At 43.4% G+C, this 12,248-nt stretch overlaps 1 protein-coding gene across 1 annotated transcript in view; it reads left to right on the top strand.

The window, feature by feature from the left end:
- The window catches only part of MTUS2 (microtubule associated scaffold protein 2), a 545,841-nt gene that overhangs the window by 368,699 nt on the left and 164,894 nt on the right, over positions 1-12,248 (top strand). Inside the window, exon 6 of the mRNA XM_075065972.1 lies at positions 597-758. Coding sequence (XP_074922073.1) covers positions 597-758 — 162 coding nt within the window. The remainder of the gene's footprint in view (positions 1-596; positions 759-12,248) is intronic.

Raw genomic sequence — 12,248 nt, 5'->3', positions numbered from 1 at the left:
GGTGGCAAATACAGGAAAGCCAAATGAACACATATAGGGGTTTTGAAAGCTCTGTGTCAAATGGAAACCTTGGCAACCTTAGATTAAATATGAGAATGTGATTGAAAAGGATGTGCTGATTAAAGCAGATTTTTCTTTTCATGTTATCATTCAAATTTCTGTATAAGATCAGAAGAATTGATTGTAACAAACCCTTGCTGATTAAGGACTCGATTTTGCAAGGTTCTAAGTCTTCTGGCTCTGATCTTACATACCAGAGGCACTGCTTACTAACATCGGTGGCTCCATGCCCAGTAGTCAAGCAAAAATGCTTACAGTGGTAAGCATTAAGAAGGCCGGTAGTAAGTGCTATCAGAATCAGGCCCTAAAAGCAGCCTAGACTTAACATAATAGAAATTCAGTATTGGGAATCCTTTACCCGTGAATAACCGGATGCACTGGGAGAAATATATATGTAACAGAGCCATTACTCCTCTGAGTAATGAGGAGAATATGCCTTTATAGGTTATAATTGTAAACATGAGTTCAGTCTATGCTCCAGAACTTACATACATTTTTTATGAAGTTATAATTAGTGCAATTTTGGCCTCCTGCAGGTTCAAACTTTGGCAGTGAAGAGCAAATCCCTCCTAAGGCATCTGTGCTTTCTAAAGATTTACCCAAGGGGACCAGTAGGACTGCACTGCAGGTATCAACCAGCACAGCAACTCCCCGCAGGAGTTTACTTCCAGCACCGAAAACTACCGTTACACCTGCTGGTAAGTTTTTCAAGCATGTGTATTCAAGTCGCCATCTGCATTACCCAAGTTATGTTTAAATAATATTACTAATATACTTTATTTTTTATGTGGTTACCTTTCACATGGCTCTCAGACATGTCATCAAAACTGATCTGATTTTGATTCCATTTGCCGCTAAGGTGCCATGGTCTATTTGAACCACAGTCAGTCAGGTGGCTCTAGGTATTTTGCTGCCCCAAGTACGGCAGGCAGACTCTCTTCGGTGGCTTGCCTGCGGGAGGTCCCCAGTCCCGCGGATTTGGCGGCACGCCTGCAGGAGGTCCACCGAAGCTGCAGGACCAGCGGACCCTCGGCAGGCATGCCGCCGAAGGCAACCTGCCTACCACCCTCGCGGCAACCAGCAGAGTGCCCCCCGTGGCTTGCCACCCTAGGTACACGCTTGGCATGCTGGTGCCTGGAGCTGCCCCTGAAGTCAGTGACACATGGGTAGTCTCATTTTGCAAACTTAAGAATGTCTGGAGTTGAAGGCTTTCAGTGCTGCTGGCTGCACATGCCACAGATTCGTTGTGTACAGTATTCATGTTCATTAAAATACTCACAAAATGGCCTTTTGAAAACATGAAACCTCTCTAGAGACTGAACGCTTCCTTTGAGAAGAGAATTCATTGTGAAGTATATTTCCAAGGACAAGAACATAGCATTCCAGAACCAAAGAACTCATGACATTTTCACTTGAGGGCGGGAAAGAAAAGAAGAAAGCAACCAGGGTAAAAAGTCCTGGGAATTCTGGTTCCAAATCCTCCCAGTAACTAAACCCTCCTTCAAATCCATCAAGACTGATTTCTTCAGATAGGCCTACAACAATTCCCAAACATTACTGGCCTTAACCCAGAAGAATTTAATGAGTGAAGAGGGAATGAGCAGAAGTGCATGTTCTTAAAATATAATTTCTTTAAATATCAATGTGAATGAAATGTTTGATCAAGTATCAAAACACTCAAAGCAGGAATTAGTCACTTTTTTAGAAATAAAAAAGAAAAGGCATAATCTTCCTTATCAAAGTGTTTGTTCTACTACATGCTGTCAGCTTTCCAATGAAATAATCCATATTACTGTAATACTGATGGCTCATCTTTTTTAACTCAAAAGCATCAATATTTTTGCATAATAAATTGAAAAAAAAATTGCCACGGTTCATACAATGACTTCACTGGGTCTCCTTGGATAGAAAGGAGCTGCTCAGTGCGTGGATGAGTGAAAGAATCCGACCCTACATGATTAACTTTAAAGATTATGATGTGCTTACTCATGCTGAATAGTACCTTACTTCATGAGTGACCCCCTAAAGTCAGTGGGATTACTAAACAGAGTAAATGTATCAGAATCTGGCCTTAAATGATTCACATTTCTAGGCAAATAAACTGAGGGGGCGGGTAAGCATATACTCACTAGTAATATTTTCTTGTTGTTTAACTCACAGGCAGATTTTTCTTTTTCTTTAGTTTTTGTTCATCTAAGTGTTTCACATTAAGTTGCAGCTAGTACAGAGATCTTCTTGAGATGAACCTATTTCTCATCTTTCTGAAAGTACCTCTGCAGAGACTAGCCCTGAAATCCCTTACTCACAGGAGTAATCTTTGCTCATGGGACAATAATACCAATGAAGCAGCATGTCAGAATGAGAATTTGCAGGCTCTGGGTCATATTTTGTAATTTTGAGGATGTATTTGATCCAAACCATTATGAGGGTGTAGCTGAGTCAAAATAACCCCAAATCTATGGCAATGAACAAATATATATGGACAGACCAGGCCTGGAGTTTTCTGCATCGTTATAGCAAAAGGTTCCTTAGGGGTGAAAGCAAACTTAGCAAGCCAGTTAAACGTTCTTAGGATGGTGTATTTTGATGGTGTAATGCAGCTAATGTGAGCTAACTCCACTCGAAGTGTACTGGATTTATCCTACAGTCAACTGGACAAAAAAAGCCTTTCTCCAAAGCCAAGCAGTTTTTCAGAGCAGCTTGCAATTGCTCACACCAAACTGGAAATTCGAGGTGGGAGATTCTCTAATGGGTCCCATGCGCTCTCTCTCTCCTGCCTCTGCTTCTGGACAGATCATACTTCTCATTGCCCAATGCACTCTTGTCCCTTGAACTCCTTACTGGTTTCCCTGTTGCCTCCCAAGGAAGAGATGCCTCACTGACTTCCCACTGTTGGGCTCCCCCCTCTGCAAAGACTCTCCATTGACTTTCTGATGCCTCTGCTTCTTCCTTCTCTAAACATTGCCTGCTGTTATATTACAGGATGCCTTAAGCCCACCCACGTCACAACCTCTTCATCCTCTCAGGTATTGCTCCTCCTGATAGGTGCTGGGTAGTTGCTTATAGAGTCAAATGCACAAGGCAATGCACAGATCCAAGACATCTGCTCGGCTACATAACACTGATGCCGAGTTGACTGAAGTCACAACAAAGTTTTCTTGCCACCATTAAGCCCAAAACATTGTCACCCAAACAGACAAGGGTTCAGTTATGGCAAACAAGAGTAGAGAATGACCTTCTAGCGCTAGCCTGTGTGTTCTGGCTCTCACCAGTCAAGCACCTACCATCCAGTGCAGATCAACCCTGGACTTCCCTTAACCAATAGCCCACTGGAGTTGGCCCAGTCTAGAGAAGTGATGATACCTGTGGTTGTGGCAGAGAGCCTCAGAATACGAAGCATCTCCTGTGATGCCAGCTGCTTGAATGTGAATGCTCATCCAGTGACCTGGCGGAGTGCAATGAATAGGCAATGGCATGCGCATGGATGTGTCAGAAAGCAGTATGAAGACATGACAAGACGAATCCCTAAACCTGACTCCCTGTTATCTGTCTGCTTGGAATGAACATTGGCTCAGAAGGACAAAATGAGCATTGCCCATTTGGTATTTTCCTTGAGGACATATAGCTTGGTTGGGCCATCTCTTTAATGACATGATCTTATATAAGAGCTGAATATTACAATCCATCATGGCTAAAATAGGAAATATTCTGTATGCATGTGAGAATGTCCATTTCACCTTGATTAGTGATAACAGTTTAGGCCCAATAGCAGAGAATGTTACCTATATTAGAATCCCTGTCCTACAGAACTTGCCCTGATTCAGCAAAGCACTTAAACATCTACTTATGTCTAATTGGAATCAATATTACTTAAGCAAATGCTTAAAGTTAAGCAGGTCGTTAAGTACTTTGACTATTCAAGGCATTTGAGATTATATGTGAAAAATGCAGTGGCGCACCAGTTCACCAGAAATCTTTAGTTTCCATCAGAGAGACAAACTGGATGAGGTTGTATCTTTTATTGGAGAAAACTTCTGTTCATGAGAGAGAGAAGCTTTCGAGATTACACAGAGCTCTGGGAGAGGTACTCAGGGTGTCACAGCTAAATACAAGGTGGAACAGATTGTTCAGCAGAAGTAGTTAATACATATTTCAAGAGACCATTCAAGGGGAAGTGGCTTGTTAACAGTCATGAGGGGGTGGTGAAGAAGAAAAAACATGGGAGGGGGATTAGTGGGTTATAATTTGTTGTAATAAGCTTTAAATCCAGTGTCTCTATTCCGTCTATGATTTTTAATGTCTAGCATAGTTATAAATTTAAACTCCCAAGTTTGTCTTTTGAAACCTGTTGTGCAGGTTTCCTTTGAGGATGAGGGCTGAGAGATCAGATATGGAGTGATTGCTTTGTAAAAAGTGTTCCCACACAGGTGATACTCTGTTGTTGGCTTTTATCATTTTCAAGAGCATAGTGATTGTCTGGTTTCACCCACATAGTTGTTACTGGGGCATTTAGTGCACTGGATGAGGTATACTGCATATTGTGATAGGCATGTTGCAGGACCTGTGTATCTTGAAAGGTGTATTATGGTGGTGCTGATCATCATAGCAATGGAGATATGTTCACAGGTTTTGCATCTGTTGTTTGGACATGGTCTGGTGCTGCTTTGAACTGGTATATCCTGGTCTCTGGAGAGCTTGCTTCTGATGATGAGATGATGAACTGGGAGAGTTGTTTGAAGGCCAGAAAAGGGGGTTCAGAAAATAATTCTTTCAGGATGTGGTCCCCATCGAATATGAGTGTTTACTGTTTGATAATACCCTATATGGGTTCCAGTGTGGTTGGCAGGTGACAACTAAGGGTGTGTGATCGGGGCGATTAATTCTGTACCAAAGCAGGTTCTCTTGTGATATTTGGGTGGCCTGTACCATGATGCAGTCTACTTCTCTGGTTGCATGTCCTGCTCTGGTGAAGATGGTTTTAAGTGTGTTAAGGTTTATATCCCAGACTTTCTCCTTGGAGCATATTCTGTGGTATCTGAATGCCTGGCTGCAGATAATAGATTTCTTAGTGTGTTTACTGGATTTGTGAAGTTAGGCCAATTGCCCTCATCAATAGTACATGCCAAAATCAGTTGCCACCATTACCCAGCTCAAAATCAATCCATTATCCATCTCCCTCACTGCTTTCTCTCCCTGAAGGACAGACTTACTGCTGTTAATGTTGAGCAGCACGTCCATAGTGCAGTTACTTACACTGCGCCACGGACACAAGGTTTTAGACACAGACAACTGTGCCACTGAGTGAGTCTGTGTCAGATAGGATGATACCCTGTGTGGCCTGAAATATAGGAGATTAGTAAAGAGCTACTGTTCATGTGCAGGGAATGTGTGGCCTTGGAAAGCCCTTACACAGCAAGGCCTGTCACAGTCAGACTTGCCTGGCGGGCAGAGGAAGGACTGAGATAAGCAACTACACCCCTGTTGGCATGTTTCAATGTATGGAAATGTGAATAATCCTCATGTGGATCTCTTTGGCAGTACTTCATGGGGCCCATTTCAGGGGCAAAAGACGGACATGTCTGCAGCCCCTATGGAAATATTCAAGTGTAAGAACATCTGGAGATTTATCTTCTAGAAACTCCAGTGCCCCTCTCCCCACGAGGGTGATTTGTTGTTTTCTCTGGTATTTAATAGTCTATTAAAGAAGAAAAATAACTCTCTTGGATCTTTGATTTGATTTTACTGTGTGTATTACTGCTTTTCATACATGAAGGATTAAAACTTCTGTTGACTCTCACTACATCTGAAGAAGCAGCTGAAAAATATCAGGCCATTATAAAACTTGGGACTATTAAAAGAATGCCTCCCCATTTTCCCCACCAAAGAACCATTGTTTGGCTAATTGCTTTATCTCATCTCACTATTTTATTACAAGACAAGATATGTCATTTTTAAATCTTAGTGTGTCTGATTCAAAGGGCTTGTTCCTGTCTTTGTGCTACCCAATGGTACCTGTTGGTGTTTTGGTTGTCTGTGTAGCATATCACATTATCTGGGTTGTTGTACAGCAATCTGATACTCTCTGACTGATGCTTCTTGCTCACATTTTGTTTCCTACTGTGTGACTATTAACATCACTTTATTGACTTAGCACTGTCAGTGTACCGCACATACAGAGAGGAAGACACAAGGCTCAATGCTGAGTCCTAGGGTACGTCTACACTGCACGATTATTTCGAAGTAGCTTAAACCGATATTACAAAACAGATCTAATAAAATCGGTTTGGCGCGTCCACAGTGGGATCACGAAATCGATTGTTTGCGTCCATGGTCCAAAGCTACCATCGATTTCAGGAGCGGTGCACTGTGGGTAGCTGTTCCTCAGCTATCCCATAGTTCCCACTTCCGTGTTGAGAGCACAGTGCCTGATGGGGCAGAAAACATTGCCCCGGGTGGTGCTGGGTACAGCCTCACCCCTCCCTTTGTGAAGGCAGCAGACAACCCTTTGGCGCCTTTTTCCCGGAGTGCATTGAGCAAACGCCATAGCACAGCAATCATGGACCCTGAGATCACAAACGTATCCTGACCGTTGTCAACACCTCGCGTACTCTCTGCCAGCAGCATTCAGTACACAGAGGGTGACATTTACAGTACTCAAGGAATTATTTATTTTACTTCTCTTTCACGTGCTGGGGGGGGGGAAGAGACTGACGAGCTGTTCCGTGAACCACGCAAGACACCGTGTATTAAGCTACAGACATTGGGCGCTCAGCCAAGAATGCAAATAGTTTTCAGAGACTGCTGTGGAGACTGGTAGCTGTAGTCCTCATTACCCCCTCCCTCCTCCATGAGCATCCGTTTGAGTCTCTGGCTTCCCGTTACGGTTGTCACGCACCGCTGTGTATCCTGGAGTTTATTTTTCAAACGCTTTGGCATTTCCTGTTCTTTAACGGAGCTCTGATAAAACAGATTTGTCTCACCATACAGCGATCAGATCTAGTATCTCCCGTAAGGTTCAATGCAGGAGCTACTTTTGCATTTGAACTGCATCGCCACCCGTGTGCTGATCAGAGCTGGACACGTGAAAGCAGGAAATGTCATTCTAAAGGTCTCGGGCTTTTCCTGTTTACCGGCACTCCGCATCCGAGTTCGGATTGCGGACCAGAGCGGTCAGTGGTGCACTGTGGGATACCTCTAGGAGGCCAATAATGTCGATTTCCGTCCACACGAACCCTAATCCGAGTTATCACTTTGTTACAGCGGTTTTTTTTTGTAAAAAATCGATTTAAGGAGCCGTTTAACTCAATATTAATGACGACGTCGTGTGAACGGGTACAGCGTTAAATCGGTATATCGGCCATTAAACCGATTTAAAGTCGCAGTGTAGACCTGGCCCTACTGTGGCCCTTTTATGCTGCTCTGGGGGCACAAAGATGCCGTGACCAGCCAGCTGGGGATTTCCCCTACATAAGAGGAATGTGTTGCACTCTGGCAGTCCACAGCTGTCAGATGGTCCATTAGAGGCTGGTGCAGCCTGGGTTTAGCTTAGAGCAGCCCTGATTCTGCTCTAACTACTTGGGGGTCCACAGTGGCTTCCCTGACCCTGCCCCTCCTCCCCAAGACCAGGGAGCTACAACCAGTTTCCCCTGTTCTGGTTGCATCCAGCAAAGACTGGATACAACAATGGGTTGAACCCACTATCTCTACCCTAAAGATCTTATAGTCTAAATTAGGCAAGGCAGTACAGTTCAAATAATTAACTCTTTCCCATGTTTTATTTCTGAAGCAAAATAAATGTGCAAAGTGGGGGAAAAAAAGCTACATTTTGCCAGAAGATATAACAGACGCTGCTAAATAGGTACAATTGGCAGGTGCTGTATGTTACTGTTAGAATGCATAACGTGGGCAGGAACAAAAGCAAATATGTGCAGTTCAGTTGTCTTATTTTATTTTTGTAAGAGCCAAAGTACCAGCAGGTGCATCTATGTACTGCATAAATTTCTTTTTATGAGAACAGTGTTTCAGTTCCCCACAATGCTAAATATTTTATGGAGATAAAAGACAAAATAAACAAAGGAATGAGAAATAGAAGTGTATTAGCACAAGTCTGATTCTAGCTACCATACCAGAATCTATGCCTGCTGTCTATAGATCCTTATGCAATATGGAGCCACCTACAAGATAATCTCCTCTTTTTATGTTCTTAGTTATTGGCACTTCTCTTCGTTCAGTCCACTTAAGCATCTTCTTGTCAATTCTTCCTGTCTCCTAAATGATAAAGCACTAAAAGATCTTTGTGAAATTAAATTCTTTATTAAATTGGGAGGAAAATGCTAAAGACGACCTAAAAGGGAAAAAGAGGACAGAGAAGGGTTCATATTACTTTGGGTTTTCTGGTCCCAGACAAACAAAACTTTATTACAAATGGTCTTTGCTGTTGTGTCAGGTTTGATATTTTAAACTTGACAGAGGAAAGTGTCTGAGTGTCTAAATGCAGACTGAAAAGGGTATCCTTCAAAAGGACACCCTATACTCCAGAGACAGTCTGGAGTTTCAAAGTGTTTCTGCCACATTGAGGCACTGAAAAGCGCAAAGAATAATGGCTAGCATTGGTTCAAATTCTGCTCTGAGCAAATCTATATTGGCACTGTAGCTTCACCTCATTTATCAATGGACATCAAAGAATGGCAGACTAAAAAGGATAGGGGAATGCGGAGGTAAAATCAGTGTTTAAAAATGTTTGAAGAAGTCATTAAAGAATAATCTATCCCACCCTCTCACTTTTGGTCACTGATATGTCATAAAGATAAGAAAAGTAATTTCTAGGAGAAATGGTAAGGGAGAATGCCAACCTCATCACTAACAGAACCCTTACCGATGTTCCAAGCCAGAGATAAAGTGACATCCAGCTGCCAGCAATGAGCAGGGAAGGAAGGGATGGTTGAGAGCCAGAAGGCTAAAGTGAGAGCCCTTGGTAGACCATAGAGACAGAATATAAATGCAGTTGCACTGACACTGAGCCCTCTCTAGGCTTAAAGGGCAGCATACCCTATTACATGTCACAAAGACCCTGTTCCAGGAACACTGGAACAAACAAAGGCTCATGAAATGTCCAAAGCTGAAAGAGAGGAAACGGTTCCAGGGAATTAGTAGTTGAATGAGGAAGACCCAGGACACTGTTCCTTTAAGGGCCTGGGACCAGGAGCCCCGTACTTTAGGATGCAGCAGAGGTCCCCTCTCTCCCAGATACCCAGGTGTAGCTCTCTGTAGAAGGGCAATACATGTTCTGCCTTCTGCCTCAGAACAGGGAGAGTCTGGCAGGAGAAGCAAGCCAGAGCCAGGAGCTGAGAAAGGGCTGGCAATGGCAGCTTCGAGAGGAGCAGACGGGGACAGAAGGATGGCGCTGTGTATGGTATCAGAGCCAGAGATGAACATGAACTTTTGTGTAGTGGCGATAGACCTTATTTTGGGAGCCTGTGGATTGTTTTTAGCTCCCTCTGTTGTTAAACCAGCCCTGAGTGCAGGGGCAGTTAGCCACAAGAAAGACTGAAGAGAGGAAACAGAGGCAGGGTGCTGCACACCCACCTCTGGCCACAAAGGGCACGTCTAAACAAACCCCATAGCAGTGAGTTTCAGAGCCTGGGTCAACTGAGTCAGGCATGCGGGGCTGGCAGTACAGGACTAAAAATAGCAGTGTAGACATTCCTGCTTGGCCTGGAGCGAGCCCAATTCCAGCCCAAGTGGGGGCAGCTACACTGCTATTTTTAGCCTTGTCGTGTGAACCCCTCAAGCCTGAGTCAGTTGGCCGGGATTCTGAGACTTGCTGGTGCAGGTCTTTTTTTGCAGGCCAGACATACCCAAAGGGGGTGATCAGGAGGTAGCTTCCCTTATACAGAGTATTTAAGGTTAGAGTCAGAGCAGCTACAATAAATCCCAGAAGCTTTAGACTTCAGCATAGATGTCCTTCATTTACTGAAGTCTGTCCATCCCTCTCCTCCCTAACAAGACACCTAACAAGGTACAGTGATCAAGATATGCAGTCTTTGGCCTGGTCTACACTACACAGTTAAGTCAACGTAAGCTGCCGTGTGTCGAGCTCAGTGTGGAAATGTCTTCACTTCAATTTGGCTCCTGCTGATTTAAGTCCCCCTTACGCTAACTTAATAACACCCCCTCCTCGAGCGGCATAGAGTCATGGTCAATGTAATTACGTTGAAGCAGTCTCAGTGTAGACACTGCATTGGTTACGTTGGTTGTTGCTGGCTTTTAGGAGCCGTCCCCTAATGCTGCACACTGAAAATACAATTGATACAAACCCTCCTGGTGAGGATGTGCACCACCGACATGAGGAGCCAAGTGTAGACACACACAAGCAATTAAATAACTGCGGTGGCTATATGCTGGCATAAGTTAAATTGCCATAATTTTGTAGTGTAGGCATGGCTTCAGGAACCTGAGAGGGCTTTGGAGGGTGAAAGGGGAAGTGACTCACATTCAGGTAAAACTAACCTCTTATCAGATTAGGATATCGTCCCAAGAAGGAAGAGGGCTGTCCAAGGACTCAGTGGATATGTGACCCTGACCCTGTCTGGTATTGGTCTCCTAATGTGGTCTGGAACTGGAGGAAAATACAAACTACAAACTCAGTTCACAGCTCACCTGAGCAGTGCCACTAAAGTCAAAAGGTGCAGCAAAGCCCCTAGAATGGTGAAGAAAACTCCACACAGATTCCTTTCTGGCTGTTTCCCCATCATTCCATCGGAAGGTTCCCCCTTCACAGAACAGGCTGCAGGACTCCTATGTAGAATGCTCCTGGGGAACCTATTTACCATGCCTCACCTGGCTGCAGCTGCCCGCAGTTCTCCACTTAAAGGAGGATGCTCATTGTGCAGGATCCATGGGGATGGTAAGACAGCTCCATCCAGCTGGCTGTATAGCCTTTCACAGGTAATGTCTCCTTGGCCTGTGTGGGGATCATGTGCCTTCTATGCAGTGCTTGCTCCCATTCCATTTGTGGATCCTTGAACCAGTGGAAAAGCCTCCTCAGAGTCCGGCAGAGGGATGGTGGTAGTGTGGTGGCAGCTGACTAGCTCTTTTGGGGCAGAGAGGGCCAAAGGGCATCAGATCTACGTATAGGGGTCCTCTCCACATGGTGATTTAAAATGGGGGTGAAAAATCACCCCTCACCGTTGGGCCTGTTCACATAAGTAAAGTTACTCACTAAGTGTTTGTAGGACCAAGCCCTGTAGAAGTCGTTATAAATATATTTATTTCTTAAGCCTCCTGTGCAACCCACCTCCATTACTAAAGCCAAGTAAAGCTCGGAACACTGCGCAGGCAGAGTTAAAATACAGCAACACACAAATGTTATATAAATTATATACTGCAACATCACTTTAAATAATGTAGGGGGAGGGGAAGAGTCTTGCACAAAGGTTGGCATTAATTTTAATGCAAAACATTTCTGAGGGAGAGGGTTACTAGGTGAGATTTGAAATGTATGGATATTTTGAAAGAGTACATCATTATAAGTAGATCTAAGTAGGATATTTATTTGTGAAAGCATACATCCAAATGTATTAATGAGAAGAAAATAAGCAGCAAGCATTGTGTGAAACCTTTTATGTGTTAGATTCTACCTGAAAAAGGACCACCAGAACAGTAAATTCTCATTAAAAATAATAAGTTCAAGAGAGATTATATTACTGGTATTTCACTAAATCTGCTTGTCAACTAAATTGGACTACAGGGTATAGATCTCCTTTAATTAATGCAAATAGACTCCTATACCTGCTGCTCCACAGTGATTCAGGCAGTTAAAAAAAGCGGGGAGGGGGGGCCTAGCATGGGATCCAACCCTGATTATTGTCATGCAAATTGTTTTGATGACATGGACTGATTGCTTTTCTATCGGTCTGTGAAAGCAATACATTTAATTAGGTTTAATTAATCTTTTTGTACATTGCTTTTTGTGCATTGCTTTTTGTCCATTACTAGACCTCTTTCATTTTGGCATATGTGGCAATGTATGAAAGATTTAAAAAGAATTCATTTGAGTAGGAAAACTGGGACACATCCTTTAAATCCACTGAAATACATTAACCTAGGAGAGTTGCCTTGAGGAATGCAGGGGAAAAATTATTAACATTTCATTTCTATTTTGTTTTAAACCCTAGAGCCATGCACTT

This window comes from Chelonoidis abingdonii, chromosome 1, assembly GCF_003597395.2.
Source record: "Chelonoidis abingdonii isolate Lonesome George chromosome 1, CheloAbing_2.0, whole genome shotgun sequence".
Classification (NCBI taxonomy): domain Eukaryota; kingdom Metazoa; phylum Chordata; order Testudines; family Testudinidae; genus Chelonoidis; species Chelonoidis abingdonii.
The sequence above is the reverse complement of the archived record's forward strand: the minus strand, read 5'-3'. Positions and strand labels throughout refer to the sequence as shown.